Below are 18,453 nucleotides of genomic sequence, written 5' to 3'. Positions count from 1 at the left end.
TATTTGGCTGGAAAATTAAACTGCTGCTGTATTTCCAGTATGTTATTTTCTTTATGCTGTAATATAAGTGAATAATTTAAGACATTGTACAAAGGATAATAAAAAATCATTGTTTAAAATGTGCAAACTTGTACCACATAACATGTATATTTTGTGTATATCCAGGTTGAATATGAATTTAGGTTGCATGGAGTTTTATTACCAAGTTGTTTTTGACTTATTATCTAAAAGGTTTTCTAATTCTTAATGCTAGTTCCATTCCTCAAGATTATAAAACAATGTGAAAGCACAGTTAAGAGCATGTAATTTCCCAGTGATTTGTGTGGTCATAAACAAGTCACCGTACCACCTTTTTTTGCTTGAATCCAGTTTTCAGACTTGATGGTATTTCCAAAGATAAATTTAAGCCTTGTGGATGGATAAATAAAATTACCTTAATACCTGCTTATATAGAATGGTAGTACTGAGGTGAGAAACATGTGAAGAGGAAGATTTCAGAATGAAAAAGAAAGGAAGCAAGAGAAAAGCTTTTGTATTTTAAAAAAGAACAAAAAAAACCCCCTCTAACAATCTTACAGCCGTCCTTTTATTATAAAGTTTTTGTATCTTTAATCTCTCTCTATAAACGCTTAAGGGTCTTCTACAGCTGGAACAGATTTTGTACTAGTATGCTGTTAAACAGTTTGTTCGAAGTTAAATAAATTCTTCCTCAGACTGGGCCCTGTAGTCGCAGAAACATTGAGTCATTTACACATAGCCCTTGTGTAAATCTCTACACTGGCAGCCATTGGCTGCCAGCCAACCTAAGAACAGAGCAGAGACTGGCATACCATGGTTACTGACACATAACTGGATGTTATTTATCAAAGTTACTCCGAGTACAGGACATTTCATAACTGGGCAATGTTAGAATACTCTGGCGAACGATATCACTTCAGTATCATAGCTCTTAACATATTGGAGACACCTAGGTCTTCTCTAAGTTTCTGTGTTGATTATAAGTCTGGAAAGCAGTGTGTTACACCAACACTCATCCCTTTTTAAAGTTGTGATTTTTATTGATTTTTTTTTTTTAATTCCAAATAGAGTATGGTTTGCGCTTGGCCAGTCATATATTTGTGAAGGAAATATCACAAGATAGCTTGGCAGCAAGAGATGGCAACATTCAGGAAGGAGATGTTGTATTGAAGGTACTGAAAATGGGTAATTTTGCTTGGTAAGGGGGGGAGAAATACATTGATTGAGAAAAGCAAGCGTCTCAGAACTGTATGATACTGTCAATGTGTGTGTGTGTAGTCCCAGTGTGACCATTGAGGAAAAGCTTTTTCAGGATTTGCATTTAGATCAGCAGTTCTGATGCTAAATCATCCATTAGTATAATCGCAACTAGTTGCCTTGGGACATGCAGGCTTCCCTCACCAACCTCTGGGGTTAGGTTCCTGAAAGCTTCTGTGGTTGGCAAAACTGTAGCTGGCAAGACAAAAAAGGCTTACGGGAAAAATGGCAGGTGGCGGGCTGATGCACAGCCATGGAAAACCCTGGTTACTCAAAATTGTATACCGTGGTAGCCAAAATGGTATATAGAATATTAAGTGTGGATACCCAAAACCGTGACTGGCAAAACCGTGGCTGGTAAGGGAAACCTGTATTTAATTTAATATAAACCAAATTAGCAAGGGGTTTTAATTCCTCTTTAACAGGTTTCATCTGAGGTCATTGCCACAAGTCTTTAACCATTAGTGCATTTAGCACACATGCAAAGTCTCCACTTGATGTTGATTTCAGTGCATGTAAAAATAAATACTGTGGTTTTCTTAAGCATCTAAATGGTAAGATGACTTTATTTAAAAAGGTGAACTTCAGCTTTTTTTGTACTATTTATGCTGTTCACAGATAGTCTTCCATCCATATTTTTTATATTGTATAATATACTCAGTATGATACTTAGGCTTATTCAGTTTGCATTATTAAAGAATATTGGATATATTAAAATCCTATCAGGCTGAAATCTGGCTTTTCAAATATTCTCTTAGGGCTTCATTTTTTAAGATAGATGAAGGGAAATTTAATTGGCTAATTCTGTTGGGAGCCTGCATTGCAAAGAAGGTGGTGGCAAAATGAGGACTCAGATATTTAAGGATTGCTGCTAGATAAGAAATAACTCTCTAGGCATCAGTTCTGCAGATTAAAATACTGCAAAAACTCTTTAACTTCTTTTTGGGTAGCCTTTTTAAACTTGAACTCCTTTTAGTTGCTTGCTTCTGTTTTCTAATGAAAAATGTTATTGGACATGTAGAATGTTATTTATTAAATAGGCTATTACTGTGTCAAAGTCTGAGTTACAAATGAGGAGGCTTTTTTTTACCAGTAGTATTTAATAGAGTTCTGTTGGTTTTTCATTCAGTTCCTATCTGTAGACTTTTTACTCTGTTGCAGATAAATGGCACAGTCACAGAAAATATGTCTTTGGCAGATGCAAAGACACTAATAGAAAGGTCAAAAGGCAAGTTGAAAATGGTGGTTCAACGTGATGAGCGAGCAACGCTCTTGAATGTCCCTGATCTTTCTGACAGCATTCACTCTGCTAATGCTTCAGAAAGAGATGGTGAGTAAAGACTTTGTTATCAAAGGGAAAAATGTATTGTTCATTCTCTATATCACAAGGATGTTGAAATCCTTGTGGGAGGGAGGTTGTGGGATGGGAAGGCAGAAAAGAATAAGATGGAATAAGTTGATAAATATGTGCAAACACTATTTGAATTCATACTGTAAGGATATGGAAAAAGACTAAATAAAACCTGGCAAGAAAGAGCATGCGAACTCTAGGTGATGTGTTTTGAAATGAATACAAAAGTTCTAACATGCTTCATATGGATTCTCTGCAAAAGCTTATTTCCATTTTGGACAGGCAGCATCTTCATTTTTCTTGCAATCATTTCATGAAAAAACAACTTTTATTTAACAGACATTTCAGAAATTCAGTCGCTGGCATCCGATCATTCCAATCGATCACATGACAGGCCCCGCCGCAGTCGTTCACGATCTCCTGACCAGAGGTCAGAGCCTTCAGACCATTCCAGACATTCTCCACAGCAACCCAGCAATGGCAGGTGATGGCAGCATTGTATTATTTTAAATCAACTATTTAACGTTACCTTAAGTATTAGGCTTGTTTTGGATTTATACACAGCCTTAAATGTGACAGAGTTGTGGAAATAGTACCATAACAAAGTACTTGGCATGCCTAGCGATGGGCTTACGACAGCAGTCAGGGTCCAAGTGTCCTTGACCACCTGGGAAATTTGGACCTTGACCTCAGCTTTGTGGTTTGACAATGGTTTTGCACTGTTGTAGAAAGAAATTGTCAAAATCCAGTGGTGTTACTTTTGTGTGGCTTATTTGGTTTTGATATTAGTCAGAGAGACTACTGAAGTGTACAAATTGATATCAGTTTCAGAAAGTTAGGACTGGATGATGATAAATTTACTCAGGTTGAATAATGCTAAGAGTCCCATTGAATCCTTATTAACATTGCTACACTGTTTTATTTAGCTGTTTTGTTTTATTTAGGCTTTGGAAACAGATTACATGCTTCTGACATGCTTTGAGAAATGTTGCATTTTAGTGGAACAAGCCTTACCATTCAATGAGAGTAGTCTGACAGACAATTTAAATAAAATGTTAGGACTTTGTAGTAAGATGATGATAGTGATGCTAGGTTGAGTTGGAGACCAGTGAGCAGCCTCCATATCCGTGTCAGTGCAAATGCTTTAGACTTTTTCTGTTTCCACCATGTCAAATGCAGTCTCGGAGAAACATAAATCTATCGATTTCCCATTTGCCAGAGGTATACACTGTCATTTTAATTTGTTAGAAATAAGAATTTAACTTATTGGATTTCTAGACTCTTAAAAGCTTTGTGTTAAGAGGTTAAAACAATTGAGCAGTTGTGGACCATTGATCAAGCAAGGATTTCAGAAATGGTTTTGAGGCATTTCTTGGACTGTTCAAGATTATTGCAGAGTAGGATATCCCAGTTTAAAAAAAAAAAAATACTATAGCAATATGCTGCTACTTCATTGTGACTTTTTAAAATATGAACAGTAGCTTCCATGGGCTAGTTCAAAATATTTTATTAATTTGAGCCTGCCTGACAACAAGTTTTTGTAAGTTGCTTCCATAAAGTAGTATATACAGATGATTTTTATTAAATGTCAGTACCTTTCCAGAGTATGCAAAACAAAATTTCTGTTAAAAAACCTATCCCTGAAGTTTTAAATGTCTTGTAATATTTGGGGAAAAAACATCTGAAAGAAGCAGGGCAGCTCATTCCTTGCACTATTAGTGACTATTTGTCACTAGTTCTTGAACTGGAGTCAGATATCTGAACCCTTGTGTTGGTAGTTATTTAGAGGATGAGAAAATATACAGAAAATGTTGTAATTTGTAAGTTTACTTGGTATAGTTGGTTACTGGAGTTCTTTCAAACTTATAGTTCAAAGGAGCTTACTTATCCATAGATACTGCAAAAGTACACTTTGCTTTTAATTTTCTTAGGGAAGGTTTTATTGGGTGTCTTTTTGTTCAGAACTTTGTTTGACTGTGAATCTGCTTCTTCATCCCCATTTGTATTCTGCCTCAAATTGCTGCTGGGCTCTGCAGGCAGAGTATTCCAGTTACAGGCCTTATGAGATCCTTAGGGCTTCTCTGGCTGATAACTAATGCCATTAATGGTATTAGTGGAATTCCATCATGTAGTCAAATACTGTGTAAAATTTGCCTCCAGAGACTAGATAGCTACAAAAGAAAGTTAAAAAAAATCTGAAGATCCCTTCCTTTTCAGAACCTGAGACAGGCTTCCTTGTATAGGCTGTATTTCCTTATTTTTAAGGAAGAAAAGCATCTCTCTAATCAAACCACTGAATTTATCTGATCATCAGCGCATTCCTGAATGAAGCCAGTCACTGCAGCTCGGATAGACGTGAAGGTGTGGAAGTGGTACAAACTATGTTAGATCCTTTTCCTCAAGTTCCAGTGATATAGATCCTTCAAAAATAAGTGTTACAAAAAGAACAAGAAAAAAGGCTGGAAGGAAGGTCAGCTTTCAGACTTTGTCAGAGCCCTTAAAGAGTAAATTTAAATCAACCTGATATTAAACAACATTTTTTTTTTCAAATATGTTTTAAAGGTGATGGTGTGTCTTGGCTTTCCTTGAGATCAGCTTGGTTTAGGAGGCATCTGATAAAGTGGTCAGAAAAACGAATGAGGCCTCTTGCCAATACTTAATGTTAATTTTGAAATCTCTGAGAATGTAGATAATGTTTTGGGGTAAAACCCATCAAAAGCCAAGAGCCTAGTCAAAGAATACTATTATATCCATAAGGCAAAATTTTGAACAGTTTACCTTACTAAAAGGTGTGGTGCATCAGTGTCATGGCTTAAGGACAGAGCTGTGAGAGTAGTTTGTGACTTCCTTTTTGGTGACCAGATTCCCAGAAGAATTAAGCCTTCCTGAGAAGGAACTTTTGAAGTTACCTTGGGTCTGAATGCATCCAGTGCATCTGTTTCATGTGCAAGAGCCATTTTGGCATAGACTAAATTTCTGCTGAACTTGTCAAGATTAGAAGGTCTTATAGACTCAGAGCCATGGGACTTCATTAGCAGCAGTTTTCATAGGGGAAGTTGCTTAGACTTGATGAAGGGGCAGTGAGCTAAAACTCTGCCTTATAGTATAAGCTGTAGCCAAAGCCATGGAAAGTTGATTCAGCAGCAAAACTGGTAACATAAGTATGTGAGATAAAAGCTTCTTAATGAGGCTGTCAGCAAAATTGCTGAAAACCTAGGCAACACCTAAGAGCTCAAAAAAGGAACCCAGGTCTTATTTACAGATCATAGGGTTCCTTTGAGCACCTATGTAGCTAAATGTCCCAAAAGAGATGTGAAGCAGAAATAATAGAACAAGATGAAGGTAAAGGAGATTCCGCAGGAATCTGCTTAGCCTCCTTCAAGTAACCTGACTTACTTAGACGTAGTTCTTCAAGGGTGATGCTGCAGAAATTTGCAGACAATTGGATCAATATAAATGGGTCCTGGATGTCGTCAGTCTTTGTTACGGAAGTGATGGCTGCTGCAGCAAGACTTCAGGCTTCTCCTGCTGACCAAACCAGGAGAATTACATGAATGGGAGCCAAAAAAACCCAACACCAATCATGAAGTGTATACAATATGCTGTACTTAGTACTTGAATCTTCTAGAGAAGGCAAAGTATCAATCTAGTTCCTGGAATATCTTCCTTTGGAAGATAAGGTTCAAAGTGAAGACTGTAGTCAAGTGTTTAAGTGGGGTACCATGGCGTGTTGGGATGCCCTGAGATCCCTTTAAGGGTGTAGCAGCAAGGAGATAAATGCTCATTCCTCCCCCAGTCAGCACCTCTGCCTCCATCAGTCCTGCAAACAAGTGGCACCTGCAGTTGCTCTTTTAGGGAATTCTACTCCCACTGCTTCTCCTGGCAGGTTGCTGGTATGCAAGTCCCCAGAGGAGCAGCAGGGGCTGCTTAGGTAAAGTTCCAGGCTAGGAACAGGGAAGGGGATCCTAAATACTTTTGAAGATCCATGCCTGAAGTTATTTCATATGCTGTCATCACTGATGCCCAGGTAGCTGCCCAAGATTTTTATTTTTTTTTTTAACTTAAAATCTACAAATTCTTTTGCTGGCAACCAAACTTCCTTACTATAAATTTGAACTCCACCCTTGTTACTGCCATCCAGGGTCTGGCAGAAGAGTTGCATTGACATTTGTATAAAACTTGTCAGTAAACACATAGATGAGTGTTTTAAAAAAACAAAGTTGTCAATAAAGTTTACAGACTATGTAGGAGCATCTGCACACTGATGACTCTGCTGGTGGTCTACTCGCAGATGATGTTCAGCTGGTGGTAAATCATTTTTCTGTTTCCATAGCTAACTGTGAACAAACCATCAGTTTAAATAAAACAAGTTATAACCAAACAAATTCTTAGGAGACAGTGTATTGCATTTTCCATATCGGTTGGCACATTTCAGCTTCCAGGTGTTCATGAGGCTGAACATACTTGAAGTGTTTCAAATGGCCATCTTAAGGTTCATGTCAAAGTAGTTTCTTGAGTCCAGAAAGCTAATATAGCCTGCCAAAGATCTTTGACAGGGTTAAAAACTGAGTATGGAGTCAATGTGGTATCAGGTTTTTCACCAGACTAAAGGCATATAGAGCCATTATTGTTACCATGCTGCTGTGCAAGTGTGAGACTCGGAAGTTTTATAGAAGGTACTTGCATTATCTGGAAAAATTTTATCCAAAATTTCCAAGTGAAGTGCTATGACAATACAACTAATGACCAAGTCCTGCATAGGCCTGCGCGAAGTGGCTAGTATTTGCTTTGGATTCGGATTCCCAAACTGCCCCAAATGCATTTGGCTGAATCTGATTTGGAGATCCAAACTGAACAGGCCCCGTCCCCGCCTGTTCTCCCAGCCCTGTCGATGGCTGCCCGGCCCCAGTGTCCTGACTTTCTTTTAAAAAAAAAAAAAAAGCCCTACACTCAGTGGCTCTTGCCAGGTAGGGGGGCGATCCCTGCTGCCCCCCACTTCCTGCACTGTATAGAGGGCTCTGCAGTGAACTTCTAGAGGTCCTGATGGCTGCTGCCGCAGCCAGTGAATACAGGGCTCCCTCCCCTCCCCCCCAAATGCTGGGATGTTGGGGCTGGGTGGAGCAGCCATTGATGGGGCTGGGAGAGCAGGTGGGGGACAGGGGGCACTTAGCAGAACTGGGGGAGCAGGCAGGGGATGGGGCCTGGCGGAGGTCCTCTCATGGTCTGTTCCCCCCCCTCCATCCCGCTTACTGCTGGGTCCAGCTCCCTGCGGCAGTGAATGAAGACGAATCTTTCTCCAAATTTTTTCTGAATTGATTCAGAGGCTTCCAATCGATTCAGACCTTTTTATTAGTCTCCTGATTTGGATTTGGCGATTCGGCCGCTGAATCGGGCCGAATCTGCTCCATGTTGAATCAGCACCCGAAGTTTCGCACAGCCCTAGTCCTGCAGCATATTGCAAGTTCATTGAGATAATGTAGAAGAACTATCTCGTAGGGCCTTAACTTAATGTTACATGCCCTTTGAGTATGAGCACGTCTTTGAATTGGTGTGCAACAAGTATATCTGTTTTCCATCTTTTGGACTGGATTTGTTTCAACAAGAAGGGCATTGGAACTGGTGTATGGTAGCATTGCACTTCATTTAAGGAAGAAGTACTATGACTGAACAGAATCTTCACTGTAAAATTCAGCTGTATGTTCAATAAAGTTCACAAGACTATTCTTTTTTAATCTAAAACACCCTGTTGAAAAACTAGAATGTCATGCATGTTGGGATAAAGCCAAAATCTGTGCTGAGGACACTTTAGAAAATGCCCATCTTTGGTTTTATATTGTCATCTTTTGATCTATTTTAAAAAAAGCTAAAAGCACTGCAGTGGACAGGGCCTAAATGTTGTTCTGACTTGAAGGGTTTATGTGAAAACACAAAACATTTTCTTGTTACATATCACAGTTTTTTTTACTTAGTCTGTTGATGGATTCATTTTTAAAAAGAAATAGAACCACCATTGATAGAAATAACTTGAAGCGTACCTTTACATTTTTGAGTCTGAAGGTTATCTAAAAATGTTGCAGTGTTAAGCATACTAAAAAAGTCCCTGACACAGCACAGATGTTTAGAAGTAAAAGCAATATTGTCAGAATACATGCACAGTGAAATAGCACCTTCGATGACTCATGGGAAATGCAGCTGTAATTTTTAACAAGTTTCTGTCCCCTGGAAACAATGACAGCATCGAGTCACTTCCTGTAGCAGGGTGACATTTATTGTGTGCTCACTGTATAACTAGAACAATCCAAATGTTAGTGCTATTATGTATTTTTTTTTCTTTTAGTCCAATCATACTTTTGCTTCAGTGATCTTTTTCCCAGTCAAGTTTTAGTTCTTTTATTTTGATGTACTGCTAAGCTGTTCTGTTTTCCTACAGACTTCTTCATTCATTGACATATCAGTAGTGGTATGCCAAGTATCTAGGTAGGAATGTGGGAATTGTTACAAATTTTCTATCCTTTTTCTACTGAAGAATGAACTTCAGAGTTTTTTGAGGGAGTGTCTCTTCAGCAGTAAAGATTGCCATGAAATTTACTAGCTTGGTAGGTGGAAAAAATGAATAGAATCATCTTTGTTAGATATGAAAATTAAATTTCTAACTTCAGAGGCCCTTTAAAACAGTGAAATAATTTATGTTTACAGTGCCAAATAAATATTTGAAAGTAAGTGTCCATAACCAGTGGGCTGAAAATACTTGCTTGAACAGTGTTTCTGTGGTGACATTTGGCCTCCTTGGGTCTGCTCCCAAGGGTGCTTGCAGGTTAATTGCAATGTTTCTTTCTTTCACTTCTGCATTTGCCCTCTCCTTGTCACTTCAGTGGTTTGGTTCAGTCTCATTGTGGAAACCTAGCTAGTTGAGGAATACAACCAATGTTGTGAACAAAGTGATTTTTACTGTCAGCTTAGTCTTCTATTTTTTTCACAAAATCATATTTATGAAGAAAAATGCATCTAAGCAGGATTAATATTGGAGTCTTAGTAATGAGTTATTCAGAATGAGCAGTTTCTTTAATAAGCAACTGTTGGGACTGATTTTGCTAATGCATGACTCTGTTTATGCCACCTGAGCTCCTGTAACACTAGGTGTTACACTGCGGAATATTGGAATATTACAATAATGAAACAGGCCCAGTAACATTTAGGGTATAATTATGTACTTTTTAATGTAGTACTGTGCAAAGATGCATGAGCTTGCTCTGAAAAAAATAGCTCGGGTTTCCAAACAAGTAGAACCCAGATATTTCACAGGGTTAGGTTTCTATCTTTCCTTCAAAGATCAGGATCAAGTAATCTGAGGTATACAGGACTGCACAGAACCATTGAGGTCTTCCTGCTAATTGCTGTGACTTTTATTTCAAAGAGTGCCACTTGTCCATGCAGCTGATCGGAGTGCTAATGAGCTCCAGCTGATTAGAAAAGCATTGCTTTTTGAAGTAAAAGCCACAACAAACAACTGAATGGTTCCTTCTTAGTTTGGCAACTTGCTACAGATTGAGTGGGTTGGAAATGACTGGAATGTGAATGATCTGGGTCCTACTGTATAACTGTTAGCATGAGTCTTGCTGGGTTAATTAGCTGTGCTGTAAGGCTGAATGAGTTCACTCTGGCATTTCTATAGGACATTGTATGTTTCTTTGTAAAGATCCTTTAATATCTCTTTTGACTATTACCTACTTGGTGTTTTATAATGCGCATCAGTTTTCAAACTGCATGACTGTCAGCAATCTAAATTCTAATATGAAAAAACCTTTACAAAAGCTTATGATTCCGTTGTAATGTTGATTTTTGTAAGGGCAATGCATTTTGATGCCTTTATGGCTTTGTAACTGTGTAATCTTAAATTTGCTTTTAAGGAAAGTCTTGTCACCTAATACATGAAGATTTTTAATATTAGCATTGGTTTCAAGTGAGCACAGTATAGTAGAATGGTGAGACTGAATGACTCTAAATTAGTAACTTTAGAATATCTGCAGTTCTTAAACTGTAGTTGGCAGAGTAACTTTAATTTTACTATGAATATTGTAAGCGTAATTCATGAGTTTTGATGTCACGTCTTGAAATACAAATACTTTCCTCTGTAAATCATGTCTTAATGCTTCTGTCTTCGTAGTAGAGAATACATGCCAGTTGGCACTTAACTACATCTTATTTTCATTAACTAGAGATTGGCTGCCTTACTGAAGCATGATAGTGAAGTAAACACTGTAGGTATACTGCAGTGTCACTTCTAAAGTCCTCTCTACACGTTAGTTACCGTGCAATTAACTGCTTAAATGTGCTACTAACTGAGACCAGCTACACGTGCAAAGTACCTATCACACAAAAAGCTCTAACCCGCTATAAAGTTAGACATCAAAGTTGTGTACTAACTTGACAGCTGGTTGCTATCCAGCTTTAATTTGTATGTGTAGCAAGGAATATGTCACATGATGGCAATCTGCCTGTCCTCCAGCATCTCAGGGTGCATTGCTCCATCTCCAGTGTAAACTTTTCAACAAGGAGGAAATCCCTGTCTCAACACAGTTCTCATCCCTAGGTTGATTCTCCCTACACAGCAGCACCCAGCAGGAGAAATCTCTCTCCATCCACCACCTATGCAGGCATAGAGCAGGTGAGCAGGAACTCCCTGCCATGCTGGAGTTTCCTGGGCAGCATTCCTCTTGCCACTTCTACAAAAGTACAGGAAGGCAGGGATACCCTGCCCAGTCACAACATGAAGCCCAGGTCTCCTGAGCAGCAGGCCTCCTAGACCAGTGGTCTCCAAACTTTTTTGATCATGCACCCCTATCAGTAAAAAATTTTTGAGCACACACCCCCATATATGTATATTTATATAAATAGAAGTTCTAATATTTTCTTCCCCCACCCCAATGGATCATTGAGGCCCGAGTGAGGGAGATCCCTTACCCTCCATCAACGCTGACCTCATGAAGGAATACCTTGAGAGGCTGGACACCTTCAATTCAGCCAGCCCTGATGGTTTACACCCCAGGGTACTCAAGGAACTGGCTAGCATCATAGCTCAGCCCCTGGCACAGATCTTCAAGAGCTCCTGGCACTCTGGTGAAGTGGCCGAAGACTGGAAGAAGGTCAATATGGTGCCTATCTTCAAGAAAGGGAGGAGAGTGGATCTGGCAAACTACAGGCCCATCAACCTGACCTCTATCCTGGGCCAGGTCTTAGAAAAGATTATTAAAGAGGCCATTCCTAATGGACTGGCTGACAGCAACATCCTGAGGGATAGCCAGCACGGGTTTGTTGCGGGTAGGTCTTGCTTGACCAGTCTCGTTTCTTTTTATGACCAGGTGACCTATCACCTGGACAAGGGAGGGGAGATTGATGTTGTATATATTGACTTCAAAAAACTTTTCGATCTGGTATCCCATAATCACCTCTTGGCAAAACTGGCCAACTGTGGCCTCGGGTCCACCACGGTCCGCTGGCTGGGGAATTGGCTCTGTCGTCAGACCCAGAGGGTAGTGGCTGACAGAAGTTAATCGTCGTGGTACCCTGTGACAAGTGGGGTCCCTCAAAGCTCTGTCCTTGGTCCTATGTTGTTCAACGTCTTCATTAATGATGTGGATGTTGGAGTCAGAAGCGGACTTGCCAAGTTCACCGATGATACCAAACTTTGGGATAAAGCATCCACACCTGAGAACAGGAGGGCGATCCAGGCTGACCTTGACAGGCTCAGGAAATGGACAGACAAGAACCTGCTGGTGTTTAACAGGGAACTTAGGGAGCTTCTGGAGGGACTGGACGTATTTAAATCAGCTGGTCCTGATGATCTCCACCCTGAAGTGCTGAGGGAATTAGCAGAGGTCATTGCAGGACCCCTGGCACAGCTTTACGAGCACTCGTGGTGCTCTGGTGTGGTGCCAGAGGACTGGAAAAGGGCTAATGTGGTTCCCACTTTCAAAAAAAGGAGGACCCAGGAAACTACAGGCTGGTTAGTCTTACCTCGGTCCTGGGTAAGCTTTTTTGAGAGAACTATCTTGGCGCATGTCCACGAGGGGCCAGCAGGGGAGATTGTGCTTAGGGGCAACCAACACGGGTTCATTAGAGGCAGGTCCTGTCAGACTAACCTGGTGACCTTCTACGACCAGGTCACCAAATCCTTAGATGCAGGGGTAGCAGTGGACGTAGTCTTTCTGGACTTTAGGAAGGCCTTTGACACTGTCTCTCACCCTGTTCTCATTAAAAAACTGGGGGACTGTGGTGCCAACACCTACACAGTCAAATGGGTCACTGACTGGCTGGAGGGCCGCAGCCAGAGAGTGGTAGTGGATGGGTCTTATTCGAGCTGGAGGGATGTGGGCAGTGGGGTTCCATAGGGCTCGGTCCTCGGGCCCGCACTGTTCAACATCTTCATCAGTGGCTTGGATGAGGGGGTAAAAAGCACCCTATTCAGACTTGCACATGACACTAAGATGGGGGTTGTGGGCATGCTAGAAGGGAGGAATAGGCTGCAGTTGGACCTAGACAGGTTGCAGGGGTGGGCGGATGAGAACAGGATGGGTTTCAACACTGACAAATGCAAGGTGCTGCATGTGGGGAGGAAGAACCAGCACCATACCTACAGGCTGGGGAAGTCCCTTCTTTTCTGCCTCTGCACTGACGAGGATCTTGGAGTCGTTACTGATGCCAAAATGAACATGGGCCGACAGTGTGGGGACACGGTCAGGAAGGCCAACCGCACCTTGGCATGCATCCACCAGTGCCTCTCAAGCAGGTCCAAGGGCACTGGTCAAGCCGCATTTGGAGTACTGCATCCAGTTCTGGGCGCCACACTTCAAGAGGGATGTGGACAACATGGAGAGGGTCCAGGGGAGGGCCACTTGCATGATCAGGGGGCAGCAGGGCAGGCCCTGCAACAACAGGCTATGGGACCTGAACCTCTTCAGCCTCCACAAGAGAAGGCTGAGGGGGGATCTAGTGGCTGTTTACAAACTAGTCAGAGGGGACCAGCAGGCATTGGGGGGGTGGTCCCTGTTCCCCCGAGCACTACCAGGAGTTGCAAGAAATAAGTCTCAAGCTGGCAGAGGGTGGATTTAGACTAGACATCAGGAGGTACTTCTTCACTGTCAGGGCTGCTAGGATCTGGAACAACTTCCAAGATGAACATGAGCCTTCAATGTGATGCTGCAGCTAGTAAAGTGACCAAAATGCTGGCTTGCATCCATAGATGCTTGTCGAGCAAATCCCGGGACGTCATTCTCACCTTGTACTCGGCCTTGGTGAGGCCGCAGCTGGAGTACCACGTCCAGTTTTGGGCTCCACAATTCAAAAAGGATGTGGAGAAGCTTGAGAGAGTCCAGAGGAGAGCCACGTGCATGATCAGAGGTCAGAAAAACAGACTTTATGATGAGAGGCTGAGAGCCATGGGACTCTTCAGCCTGGAAAAGTTCAGGCTCAGGTGTGATCTGATGGGCACCTATAAGTTTATTAAGGGTGTTCACCAGGATCTGGGGGAACATCTATTCACCAGAGCACCCCAAGGCATGACGAGGTTGAACTGTTATAAACTCCTGCAACATTGTTTCAGCCTAGACACAAGGAAGAACTTCTTTACTATCCGAGCCCCCAAGGTCTGGAATAGCCTGCCGTCGGAGTGGTTCAAGCACCTACTCTGAACACCTTCAAGAAAAAATTGAATGTATATCCTGCTGGGATCCTGTGACCCCAGCTGACTTCCTGCCTCTGGGGCAGGGGGCTGGATGATCTTCTGAGGTCCCTTCTAGCCCTAACATCTGTGAAGTCTGAGCGAGAGACAGCCTACCTGGGTGGAGCAAGTTAGGGGCGCGCAGGACTCTTTTTTTTTTTTTTTTTTTTTTCCCCCCCCCCGCTTTACTTCTTCCCCCGTGTGTTAAGGGAGCCTGGGACACTGTCTGCCACCCTGGACAGCAGCAAGCATGGAGTGGGGGGAGGCATTCCCCACCCCAGCCTCGCCTGCTGTTTCCCAGCAGAACAGGCTGTTGTGTGGCCAGGCAGGGTATCCCTGGCCCCCTGTATTTGTGTGAGGAAGTATGACCCCCTCCCCCCCCCGCTTGCTGTCTTGGAGACCCAGGCTCTGTTCCAGCCTGACAGGATGTTTCCAGTTCCATGCTTGTGTCCCTGGGGAAACCCCAGGGGTCCTGGAGGTGACTCCTTAGTCGTGTCATTTGATTCTTTCAGTGGTTGCTGCAGACCAGTGGGAGCTCCTCCAGCTGGTCAACAGCAGTAGTATAACCTGTTGTTCCTTTTTCCCTTCTGACGGCCTGTCCTATGCATGTGTGGCTGTTTACATGATGAATGTCTTCATCATGCAAGGAAAGTGATTGCCTGTATTGGAATAACATCTAGTGGCACCCTAAATATATAGAGGAGATGTTTTATGTAACTCTTTCATACTGAATAGTAACCGTATAAAGCCACTGTGCATTTTCTCCTGTTTACTAGTTTAACTTTAAAAAAATTAAGGTTAGATAATTTAAAATATTCCATAGTAAGGAACTACAACAACCATTTTGTGAGTTTAATATAATTCTCCTGCAGTTGACTGTAAAGCTAAATTCTGAATTCTGAGTTCTCCATGTTAATCCATGAGAGAAAGCAGCAAAGACTTTAAGGTTTAAAAGACCTGACAATTTTGTATATGAAAGAAAATCCCAGAATATGCAATTTCTTACTACACTGCAATGGGTCTTGCATGGTGGAAATTGTTAGCCTGGTTTTGGAGGAAGTTTTGGTAATATGTTATTTTTATTCCTGCCCAAGTCTGTTGTTTGTAGTCTTTTTAGTCCATGCTCTATAATTTAAAAGCTGAGGTGCCACTGATAAATGGCAAAAATGGAAAGAAGCAGACCATGAGGTACTTACTAAATCAAGCCGAATTGTGTGTTAACAGGTTGATAAACATAAGGAAAAAGTCTAAAGGGTGTAAATGAATATGTTGCTTCAGACTTCATTTCTCTCTTGCATATTTTCTTAATGCTTTTTAAAAACTTTAACTTGCAGTACTTAGGCAAGGATATTATTAATAAAGGATATCAAAATAAGAGTGGTGTATAACTTAATGTGTTAGGCTGCATGATGGAAAACCTAAAGTTTTAAATTGTACCTGTTGAGTTACTAATGCAATAGTAAAAATATAAATATTGCAACAAGGTGTAAAGTCATTTTGGGTTACTGGTTATGTATGAAAGATGCAATTAAAAACTAACTTTTTGTTGTAGAACATCATTAGTGTTTAGTGCTCATAGATTGGAAACATAACATCATAGGGCTTATTTCCACTACTTTTTTTCCCTACTGCTTTGTAAATTGCTATTTTAATTATTCTCATATAATAAAAGCCTGTCTAGTCTGTCTGCCTCGCTTTATTTGCACTCTGATTGGTTGTCTTGGTAGCCGATCACAATGCTGACAGAAACAATTAGGGTACTCCAAGAGCATTTTGGACCGGAAGTGATGCAGTGGGGGAAGGGGGCAAGAGAAAATTGTCATTGTTTTCCTGCTCACAGTTAGGCACGCATGCTGAAAACAAAGCAGTGGAATAGGGAAGGGCATACAGAAGAAATATAATGTATATTAGGTAGCTTAAGGTGGAAAATCCTCCCCCTTTTGTTTTTGAGAAAAGACTGTGCAGAAAATAACCTAGAAAACCTTGTTAATTTCTAAAAATGATACGTTCAAATTTCAGAGTTGGGTGCTTTAAAGAGAGACCTTTCCAGTACATCCTTGATTATCCAAACCTTTTAGGAAGTGTGTGCTCAAAGGCTGTTGGAATAAGTGAAACTGTAACAAAGTCCATAAGAAGTACAACTGTTTGTTGTTGTTGTTGTTAATTCATCTTCATATCTGCAGCAGTTGCTTTCTCTATCCTGTACCATTCATGTACAACAGTATATCAGGTCCCAGACTTTACCAGGCTAGTAACTTTGCTTCTGCTGTTAACACCTTTCTCTTGCTAGTTTGCTCATTGTTTTTAGTTACCAGGACACATGTAATAACAGCACATCTCAGTGTCAGTAATTACTGTGCCTAATAATGGAGGGTATGTTGTATTGCCTTTATTTAATATCCAATATAAATGTCCAGACTTCCAAAAGTAAGGAGCATTGCATCTCCCATTGATTGCAGCAGATTTTGTGGGGTATCAATATTTGGGCCCTGACCTACATTAACGGGTGAATTTTGTGATAGATTTTAACTTGCCCCCATTTGGCCAATTTATGACATAATAAAATGCAAACCAGCCATAAAGATAGTCCACATTTGATGTGGTAGATTTTGTGGTTGGTTTATGTTGTGCTTTAATTTGAATATGTACTAGGTTGCATGGCATGGCTTTAAATGTCTCTACCCAAGGAACCTTAAAGCTACCCCATGCAGCCTGATGCTTGATCTGTGGCACAGGGATCTGGGAGCTCCTATCTATAGCACCTTGGCATGCCCCTGCAGCCAGCTGAGCAGCACCCTGGCAGACTTGCAATAGGATCAGAGGAATTTTGTCCCAGATCCCAGCGATTGCATGTCCTGCCTTGCTGTTGTGCATGGCAGAATACACAATTGTTGGGATCTGGAATAAAATTCCTCAGATTCTGTTGCACCCCTGACTACATCTGTCAGGGGTCCTTCTTGTTTAAGTGCCGAATTTTAGGCACTTTATCATGAAATTAATACACTTGAACTAATACATTTCTAACAGTTTAGGCTGAGCGCTAAACGAAACCGTACCTGGATGTGTTAGTAAAATAAGCCTTGTTCTCAATGCCAGCTACTTAGTATTGTCAGAAAAAGCATGTTCCAGCTTTATATTTTTCAGTTATTTTTATCTTTCAGTACCAATCTAGTCCTAGTAGAGTTACTGACCAAAAAAATAGTTGATCCTGTAATTTAAGATATAGCTTTGAAGTAATAACTTTGGTATACTTAAAATAAACAGTTGTTACTTTTGTGTAATGTGCATCTGTAGGTACAACAATAGTTTATGGATGCAAATATTAGTTGCTGCTGACTAGCTTCATCTAGTTCCTGGAAAAGACAGGTTTTAAAAAAAATTGATAGTAAAGGGCCTGTGGAGATTTAACACAATGCCAAAAGAAAAACCTTTAATTGTGATGGACTATGTGTGTAGTATGTTTAATTTGCCTATAGATATTTTTTTGCCAAACTTGTTGACCCCTGCTAGTGACTATTATGAAGAAGTTATTGTGATGATCCGTGGGATGACATGAAGGAAACAAGTGTTTTCTTAACTACTTCTAATGTAGTATCTGTATTGCTGTCTAAATGTAAATAGAAAAATGTGGTAACTTATTCTGTAGTTTTATTTATAACTACAGCTGACATTTAACAATAGGAAAAATATTTAAGCAGTGTCTCTTCCTAACAACATGTCTTTTTACATATGTGCACAGTTTTAATAGATGCGCTGGGTACTGTTGCTTTTAGTATACCAGCTTCTACATTTGATTGTTATTAATTGTTATTGATTATGGATTTGATTATTAATATGTGTAGCAGTATGTTAATCAAGGAACTCAAAATTCATAGTCTAGAAATTTGGAAGGGATTTTAGCAATATCTAGAACACCTCTGGATTTCGCCAGCTGTCTACCTCAGTCCTGGTGCTGAACTAAGATCTGTCCATATGGTGTTTCAGTAGAAGGCTATCCATGTGAAGCAAGTGGCATGAAAGGCAGCCTTTCACTTTACACTTTCCCTCTTTCTTCTCCATACCTATAGTGATTCTGTATTGTTCCAGTTACAAGTCTGCAACCCATCCTGGC

At 40.8% G+C, this 18,453-nt stretch overlaps 1 protein-coding gene across 7 annotated transcripts in view; it reads left to right on the top strand.

Moving 5' to 3' along the window:
• Positions 1 to 18,453, top strand: part of TJP1 (tight junction protein 1) — a 279,289-nt gene that overhangs the window by 216,497 nt on the left and 44,339 nt on the right. For all 7 annotated transcript variants that reach the window (XM_090028261.1, XM_090028262.1, XM_090028260.1 and 4 more), the window contains 3 exons: positions 1,087 to 1,190; positions 2,437 to 2,605; positions 2,966 to 3,110. In XM_090028261.1, coding sequence (XP_089884387.1) covers positions 1,087 to 1,190; positions 2,437 to 2,605; positions 2,966 to 3,110 — 418 coding nt within the window. The remainder of the gene's footprint in view (positions 1 to 1,086; positions 1,191 to 2,436; positions 2,606 to 2,965; positions 3,111 to 18,453) is intronic.

The sequence above is a fragment of the Crocodylus siamensis genome, chromosome 15 (assembly GCF_052110815.1).
Source record: "Crocodylus siamensis isolate JL-2025a chromosome 15, ASM5211081v1, whole genome shotgun sequence".
NCBI classification, from domain to species: Eukaryota; Metazoa; Chordata; order Crocodylia; family Crocodylidae; genus Crocodylus; species Crocodylus siamensis.
Note: the sequence above shows the minus strand (reverse complement) of the source record. Positions and strands in the feature narration are given on the sequence as shown.